The sequence below is a fragment of the Scaptodrosophila lebanonensis genome, unplaced genomic scaffold (assembly GCF_003285725.1).
Source record: "Scaptodrosophila lebanonensis strain 11010-0011.00,11010-0021.00 unplaced genomic scaffold, SlebRS2 tig00000043-arrow-pilon, whole genome shotgun sequence".
NCBI lineage: Eukaryota > Metazoa > Arthropoda > Insecta > Diptera > Drosophilidae > Scaptodrosophila > Scaptodrosophila lebanonensis.
In genome coordinates, this window is record NW_022060545.1 from 2815001 (window position 1) to 2824592 (window position 9592).

Below are 9592 nucleotides of genomic sequence, written 5' to 3' on the forward strand. Positions count from 1 at the left end.
TAATCCTTCAAATCCCAACTTCATCAAATTGAGAGCTTTCAAATTTCGAAATTATTTAAATTTTTATGACCACCATTTATAGCTGGGCGGCCAGTATTCTGCCAAACCGTTAGTCAGTCAGTCAATTATTAAAATTGAAAATGTCGCGAACTTTTGAAAAATGTAGGCAATTTCGTTTGGCTCAAGGGACCAGCAAAAAAGCTGGTGATAATTTCGGTGCGGATGTTGTTGGGCTTGCTGCACAAATTTTTTGGCAGGAAATACGCCATCAAATTGTAAATATGCAAATATGGTCGTAAGTATTTGTTGATTTTGAATGCTAACTATTTGCCAAGAGGGTTGCCAGCAGCCAGCAGGCGCATCACCTGAGCTCCATCCTCATCCCCATCACAATCTCTACTCTCTTTGAGCCCTATTGACGTTTGTCGCGTTAAAATTTCCGCTTCATTAAACGCTTCCGGTAAGCGGCAAATATGTCAGTACATGTGCCTCGCTGATTGCGACAAGTATTATGGTATATCTGACGATTAAAACGTTAAAGAGACTGCACAGAGTTGACTTGGAAAATGTGCAAGGGTAGGGGTATGTTGAACTGGGTTTCCCGAACCCTTAACCCATACCATTATTTATAAACAAATGTTAAATTCCGCATTTCTAAGATAAGGTAGAGAGGGGGTTTCATACCTACTTAATATTATTTATTTCTTACAATGGAAGTAATTTTATGCTTATAGGCATTAATAAAAATGCAGGCTGAATTTTGAAAATTCATGATGAATTTTTCTTAGTTTCGATCTTAATTGAAGTAGACATGCTTAAATACTCTTTTTTTTTAGCTCTAGGATTATCAAGTATCAAGTATTTAGTATCAAGGTATCATATTTGAAGAACAATCTAGTCCATTAGAAATTAAATCATCATTTACTTACCACCGAAATCCGGCCGAATACTATTGTCATAGCCACGCAGCAAATTATCCAATAATTCAGATATATTCGCATGATTATTGCTTTGTGTTAGCCAGGATCGTGCCACACTCGTCACGTCAGGGCTACCAATTGTGCCCCCAGCGATGCGATGCGTGTCGCCACGTCCCTTGATGCTGCCTGCCATCACCACGATGGACATTTGCCAGGCATTTAAATAAATGCTGCACATTAAGAGCGAGCAGCTAATCAAAAGCTTAAATATGCGCAAGTTTAAACGTTGCGGCAGACGCAACTGTGACTCCTTGGCAGCATTGTTATTTTTCCTGCTAATGTTGTTGGTGCTGTCGTCCTTGTTGTAACTCCTGCCGCTGATGATGTCAGCCGGCGCATTGCCGGATGTTGTTGTGCACATATTGTTTAGAGTTTGTTGTAGCATGTATAAATATTTGTTGTTTGTTTTGTTGGTGCGTTTATTGTTTGGACATCGTTCCTTCTTCTACTGCTTCCCTAATCTACACATCCGTTTCGGTCTAACATTTGTCGCTCTCATCCAAGCCGGTCAACTGGTCGTGACCGTGTTCATGACAGTTTTCGTTTGACTTGCAGCACTTTTTGTTCTTTGCCTTTGTTGTTAGAGCTCCTATTTATTTTCATTTATGCACCGGAAGTTGGCTGCATTTTCATCAAGCGCCCATCATATCACAGCCAGCCCAGTGCTGGAGCAGAAACGTTTCTCTTAATTTCCCGGTATCTGACTCTTGTCCTGTTGCCGCATTAGTTCCGTTTGTCTTGACTTGTTTGATTCTTTTGTCTTGTTTAAAGGCTGCAGCGCAGTCGGTTGAGCCAGAAGGCTGAACTTGGCAGTTTGATTAGCAGCTGTTAATAGCTTAAATAGTTCCAATTCAGTTGAAGATTGCCTCTCCACGGCAGTAAACTCTTATGGTCTGCAAATAACATCCACCAATAGCATAAAGATTTTTATTGAGTATTAAGTAGCTAATAAAAACAAGTATATTTAAAATGTTGGGTAAGATTTACTTATTTAAATGGGAAGCTACTTAAATCTGAGCCATTTAATAGTGCCTTTAAATATTCGTGTACAACATGGCGTATGCGTAATAAATGCATATTGGCCTTAACCGCTTCCGTCTGTTAGCCAACGAAGATTAATAACCGCAAGGAATGTTGGCAGAATGAGTTTCTTTTAAAAAATGAAATGTTGAAAACATCTGGAAGGCATGGCCGAAATATTATTTATCGGTTTATAACACGCTTGCTGGAAAAGACATTTGTATTATATGTTCATATGTACTCGTACATATTACATAAATGAATTAAAATGGCGAGCTGTTTGGCTGCCTGATTAAGTAGAGTTTCTACAAATAGTCTTTAGCGTAAAAAATTAATTGCCCTTGTTTCAAGGCCCTTAACTCCATGAGTAAAAGGGTATTCAAAAATCGTTTTACTTGTATTATCTTTTAGTCGTCCCATTGGATGGATCTTAAAGAGCAACTATTCTGCTGGTTGCAAGGATTTATGATGTTTTATTTGTTTTTAGTGTACTTGGCTATAATAAAAAATATAATAATAGTGTGAGGGTATAAGTCCCAGGAGGACATGCAATATATTAATCTATTTGTTTCTAAACAACATAGTTTCTTAGCATGAATGCTGTCAAAACATACACTCTGGTTGTAGAAAGTGTATCAGTGTCATCAAAATCAGACTAGCAATATATTCTTATAAAATCTTATAAGTAGAATATACTAGAAGGTTGAAGCTAGACAGTGTGCTTTCAAATACCTCCGCCATCATATAGCTATTACAGAAATTGTAGTTAAAGTCAAAGCAATTGAGTATTGAACCATCAGAATTATCCTTCAAGTTCTGAACAAGGCTATCTCTTACACACAATAAACTGCCTTGATCTAATTGATAACAAGTTATTGAATTGAATGAGAATAAATGTCTTCTATATGTACTATATGTTGGCATGTAAATATAGACATCCAGATTATCTTTTTTGAAAAATCAGCTGCAATCAACAGTAAGCAGCCTCCACAGTTTAACCAATAAGTGCTGACAACGTCAAAGTTGTTTGTCAGCCCATATTGGCACACAATTGCAGCTGGGCCAACGCCAAGGCAACCCGCCTAATTACGTAAAAAACAATGAAGGAGATGCAAGCCTTGCCGATATAGTCGCTCAGTCATAGACCGTGCCACACATAATTTAATTATGTTTCACCCACTAACCCAATTGCACGTCTCTCCGTCTCCAAGTCGGGCTCAAGTTGCGATAACTATTTTCAATACTGAGTGGTGGGTGGCTGCTCAATGGCTACCCAATTGGTTAGACTGTCGCATCTATTTTGTGGCTACTTTCATTTTGCCTTTCCTTCAAGTCTGACGTTGATATCGTCATTGGCGAATGCTGTGGCACTTTCCTAGTCTGCGTTAGTTAGTATGTTTATGTTTGCTAATTATGTGGCTGCCCAAGAATATACTATGTATCTATAAGTTAGCAATATTTTTAGTCACCTTGTCTAAGTACGACCTACAATCAAGAACCCTTCAAAGTTGCAAGGTATGTAAGAAGCATGAAAGCATGACAAAAGTTTAAGGAAATTATCAAAAATGCTACAAATTTAAATTAAAATTTTTTGGATTTATTAATGGAATGTAAATAATCCTATAGTTGTAAGAAGTTTTTCTAGCTACGATGCCTTACATCCCCTTTTTTAACATATCTAACAAAATCACACAATATATAATACAAATTAATTTAAATTGCAACTCATTTATTACGCTTTCAACTATTTCCATAAAATTTAGCCATATCATCAAATAAAAGGATAAGAAACTCAAACACTCAAAGTTAAACTAATACCATCAATAAGCGAAACTATGGTTTCTCCGATCTCCGTCAACTATACAGAATTATTAAATTTAATTTTTCGCTTTAAACACTTCTGAATTCTTCCCAATTATATCCATACATAATTTAATTTCCGTTCCATCTTTTTATAGCTGATCGTCATCTTATAGTATAGCAACATAAATCTGACATTTTTTTTTACTATTAAAACTTCTTAGACTGATAGTTTCGAGGGCACTTATAACATATTGTGGTTTAATTTGAATGCAACTCGATATGCCCATAAAAAATTTGTCAAACACGTCTCATTCTAGCTAATTTGGATCTGCCAACACTTATTAATAATTCTCATAAACTGCATTAGAGGTTTTATAACTGAAGCTATTCAATGTAATCCGAGCAACACCCTTTACTACTTAATGGGTTCCTTTCGTTATTTCGTCAAAAGGCAAACAAACAAATTGCTTTTGGAGCAAGCACAAGAGAACAAAACCGAGTCCAGTATCAGGACGAGCTAAGGCGGAAGCTCTCTTACTTCTAATTTCTGACATTTTTTCGTTGCCTTTTCGTATGAAAAGGCTGGTGCTCGGTGCTTGGTTCTTGGTGCTTTTGTTAACATGAAAGACGCAAAGGGGTTAAAATACAACTTGAGCACGTTCAACGCATTTTCTCATCAACGTCTAAATTGCACTCAATTTTTGAAGGCTGACGCCGTTTGCTCGCTCGCTGTTTGGATGGCTGGCCTGACTTGCCTTCCGTTGCCAGTCTGACAGTTAGACTGTCGTTTTGGGTTTGCCTTGGTAAGCAGACAGACAAATAGATATATATATACACACATACACACAGATACAGACACACCCACAAGCTCTAACTGGCAAACCAGCAAAAGTGTAGCATAGTTTTTTGGGCTGCATTGTTATGTTCTAAGCACTCGCCCACACACATGTCCACAGGGGAGGCAGCATAGTCTGCTTCATATATTTTACTAGACAAGCTGCTGTACGAATGCTGCAGCAGGTGGTTTATATAGAGACCGAACGCTTGGCATTATTTGCTCGATGCTTTTTGTGCCATTTCTGCCAGCCCGCAACGTTTACAAATGAGTTGTGCATTTCAATCTGCCACCACTATGCGACTATAGGACTATACTTACGAGCATTATGCACTATATGCACTTTTTAGCAGCTCCAGTGAGCCTTGTGTGGGAGCGTGTGAAATTGAATGCCTTTTTTGTCAGCTTGCCACAAGTTTTCTAGTTAGTTTAAGTAGCTTTAAAAAATTGCAATTTAATTAAAATGAAAGTCAAATTTCGCATGCTTCTTTGCGGTTGAAGCGAGTTTTTGTCAAAGTTTTGACGGCATTTTAATGAGCTCAAGTTTGGTCTTTTCTTTCGCTGTGCTGTTGTTTTTTATTGTTGTTGGCTCATTGCTACTACTAATGCAATTGTTTTAATCATTTTAGAGTTAAGCCACTTGCACGTGCCGCCATCCCAGCCGAATTGTCTGCAGCTCAGTGAAGACTCGCAGACATTGCTCGATAAACATGTATGATTCAAATGTAGGAAATGTGGAGACTGAGTTTATAATTCATTTAAAACTGCTGCCGCCACCAAATGGGAAATCATTTCGATTATCTTTAACTAGTACTTGTCATAATATTTATTTGTGCAGGTTTTCAAATTTAAGTTTTAAGCTATTTTATTTATTGCAAACGCTTCTTGTTTTTAAATATCAAAGCTTTTTTGCATTCATTGTACATTATATGTGCTTTAGAGTGTTATTTCGAATTTATGCTCACATAAAATGTTGGTATACAACTGTTTTGTAGAGTACGCATATATTTCAACAAAATGTTTAGCTTAAAATATTTCGTCAATGAAATATGAGAAAATTGTAAATTTTGTAGAATATCTTAACCTTCTTTATTTAATCGACTTACATCAATTACTAAAAAGCACTAATATAGTGAGAAAATGTCAAAAATAATTGTGAATACTTTTCTATCTTTATAAGTTACGGTCAGTTTCTGCCCTTTAAAGTACACGCATTGCCATTGCATTTATGTTTTGTGTGACATTGAAATCTTTGCAGTGCTAGCACATCATATGATATCATGCATTATTGGCAATCTGTGACCGAGAAACAGAAAGCATTTTGGCACACAAAACCATTTTAAGTGAGTTGCAAATTTAATGAACTTAAGTGTAATCCAAACGCCTGAAAAAATATCCTGCTCTCATTTGGAACCATCGCACTGGCACTTAGAATGCATTGACAAGCCAAATACTTGCACTTACTTACTGTATATAGTACGTACATATATGAACATTCTACATTCGACTCTTAAGTAAATTTGCGGACTTGACTTTTGGGTCAACTAACAAATCCCCAAACCAATTCAATAAGAGGCGAGGCCGAAAGCTCTGTATCCATATTTGTTGTTGCTGTTGCTACAACAAAAAAATTTGCGAAATTCAATTAATTTAAATGCAGTTTTGTGAGTATCATGCACACACGCAACAGTAATACATAGTTGTTACATATGTATTTATATTCGTTGCTAGATTCGGACAAGTAGACAGCGAGAAACGCGCTCACTTTACAATGTAAATCTCAAGAGTGCGATACTTCGCTGCCTGCCCAGCTGCTTTGCATTTTTCTATTTGAGATTTGTTTGCAACATGAAGCAGCGACGGTCAAAAACGTAGGATATATGTATACAAAAATTGAAATAAAAGCTGCACAGTTTGTGAAAAGCAAAAAACCGAAAATTGCTCGAGTAGAGTAGGTCGACTATAAGATACCCTCTGCATTAGCATGTTCACTTTAATATATAGCTTTAAATTGTTTTTAATGAAAGTAATAATGTTGTCGAAAAGAGAGTTGAATTAGCTTCGAAAACTTACAACACAGTATTGGAAATCCAATAAATGGCACCGACACGGAACCATCAAGGATTAAGTGTTGAGAAATTATGGAACCGAAACGAATGTTAAGAAATAATGAAACCAAATTTATGTGTTTAGAAGCATATAAGGAATAAAATCCACCAGTGTTAGAAAATGCTTTCAAAAAGTCTTTCAATCCATGTCGCTTACAACCTAAGCTTTTTTCATCAATTTTGAGAGATGGGAATTCAATTTAAAAATATAATATGTTATATATTATAAATTATAAAGATTATTTCATGTTTTATGGAGAAAGTAAAAATAGCAGCAGTGTTTAATTGTTCCTCTTATGGTAAATATGCGGGTTTTATGGATATTTTTTGGACTATTGAGGCATAATTTTTATTCTTTTCTTTTATTAGTTTATTTTTCTCTTTTCCATTAATTGTTCGCTAAAAAGTCATTATAGTTATTTAATTTATTAGTACTTCTTAAAATACCATTTTGCTAATAATTGGATTGGAATTACATATTGAAAATTATGCTTAATATTAAATGCTACCAACGCACTGCCACATATTTTATGCCGTTCCCAAGGCTATAGAGAAACTGCACCGTGCCCTGCTGCTGTCAGTTTAACGCGTTGCCTAAAACGCGTTTGACACAAAAAATTGAATTGAAAAATCTATTTATGTGCTGGTCCCTTGGCTTTGCTGCCACAATAATTTCTGCGTGCGCTCTATACTCTTGCCTTTATTTAAACCAATAATCGACAATTTTGCATGTCATTAAAATCTATATGCTAGCCAAGCCAGCAAGGAGGAGCTTTCTGCAGCAGTTTTGACAATAGGGGAAAGCATTGCAGCATCAATTCCCAAAATCCCCAGCATAGTTAATAGTTTTGTTAATGATTTGGACAACCGCGGACCAAAATCGCTTGTGGCTTATTTATATGGCCAGCGTTCGTAAATCGATTTTGTTCTTTTTTGTATGTGCTTCATTCCTTCCCTTCTATTTCTGACCACATTTACAATTCTCTAATGTGCTGTTAAATCTGTGATAATGTCATTTTATTTGCACTTTATTTTCATGGCATTTAAAATATGATTAGTCGCAAAAGCGCCAACAACAACCGCATTCTATTGCATACTTCATGCTTTAAATTTTTCAGTCAGTACATTTCAGTTCACCACATTCCGATTGATATTGAATATGCTCGGGTGCAAATTATTTGTATACATTTTTGACCGTTATATTTAGAGCCGTTTAATTGGGTTGATAGTTTGTTTTAGATTACTGTTGATTGAAATGTATAATTTGGAAATGCAAAATCCTAATTTGTGTGGCTAACTTTTCTTATTATACTACTTATTATATATAAAAAGATTTTATATTTTAAGTGGCTTATGTATTTTAGAATGAAATAAAAAAGCTTCAAACGTAACTTAAAAAAAAAGAAAAGAAAATATTAGTTACTGAGCTGAAAATGGTTTTCCTTTACTTCTTCTTCTGATAACTTTTGAACTAGGCTTTATCATTTAAAAGTAAGTTCGTTAATGTCTTATGTTTAGCCGAATCGGAATTGCATATTCTATAGAGCTTTCGCAGAAAATTATTTTTTTTTTTAAATATCTGTACCGTTTCAATTTTAAATGGCGATTCGTTTCACAAACATAATTAAAATTATATGGATGCTTATTTCCTACGCCTTTGCCTACAGTTTTAGATATTTGAGTTTATGCCTTGGTATTGATATTTATTTTATAATTGAAATGCTTCTTGCATATTTTTGCAGCTTCAAATCGAATATTATAGGAATATTTCATATTTAGTTCTAAGGCCAAAATCAAGAGTATAACATTTTAAATATGCACTTGGTTTCACCTTTTAAAGTCAATTCTTTAAATGCATGTTCTTTTAGAGATATATAAAATACAGTTATGATTTAATACAAAAATTTTCAATCTTTTCTATGAATGCTGAGTCCAAAACATTTTGGAATTACAGAAGGACTTACCTTTTGTGTTCCAGCTTTCATTTTTAAATCATTAGATTTCAATTATTTTAAAATCTAACAATTTTGAACTAAAAATTAAATTTAAACTTAAAGCCCGCATAAATTTGAAATTACTTTAAACAAAAATGACTCTTTTTATCCGTCGCTATGTCTAGTTGAACGAAACTGTCCACAATTCCTAATAAACAAAACTTATAGTTCCCTAGCTCTGAATTCAATTAAAATCGGGTAATCTCAGCAGGTTTGCTAGAATTTTTTGCTTTTACAAATAACACACAAACACTGACACTAGCACTACTAATTACGCATACGCATTACGCATACGAAATACGAAATAATATTGAAGAATTTGCTTCTAAGGTTATAGGCAAAACAGGTGAGCAAAAAATTGACTAGAATGTCCAGTGTTTTTTTGTTATAAATACGAAATATAAGCACTTGGTGTCTATTTGGTCTATTTTGAATAACCCTATAAATTAATATGCTTAATAGCTGTTTACTGTTAGTAAATTACTTTAATATAAAAATAACTTAATAAATTATTAATGATTGGTAATAAAAATATGAATATTGATATTAAATGTAAAATAAATTAAATTAAAAATATAAAAGTTTACTAATCAGTTACAGTTATTGTTAATTATCACTCATGCTTAGCAAAAATGGTAACAACACAGTAATAATTATTAATTATTTTCTGCATAATAATTTAATTTTCACCCATTTACACATTTGTATGCATTTACAGTACATACTTGTACATACATACATCTGGCTGGAGGCCAAACGCTGTTGTCGCCGATAAGTACGCGCATCAAACCCGTTGACGGAAATACAAATAACAATAAGACAAACAACAACAATAACAACGGTACTACCGAA

General features: G+C 34.6%; 1 protein-coding gene across 1 annotated transcript in view; it reads right to left on the reverse strand.

Annotated features, from left to right (window-relative positions):
• The window catches only part of LOC115622250 (gamma-aminobutyric acid receptor alpha-like), a 9715-nt gene extending 8374 nt beyond the window's left edge, over positions 1-1341 (reverse strand). Inside the window, exon 1 of the mRNA XM_030516149.1 lies at positions 930-1341. Within this exon, the coding sequence (XP_030372009.1) occupies positions 930-1341 (412 nt within the window). The remainder of the gene's footprint in view (positions 1-929) is intronic.
• Positions 1342-9592: the final 8251 nt, after the last annotated feature.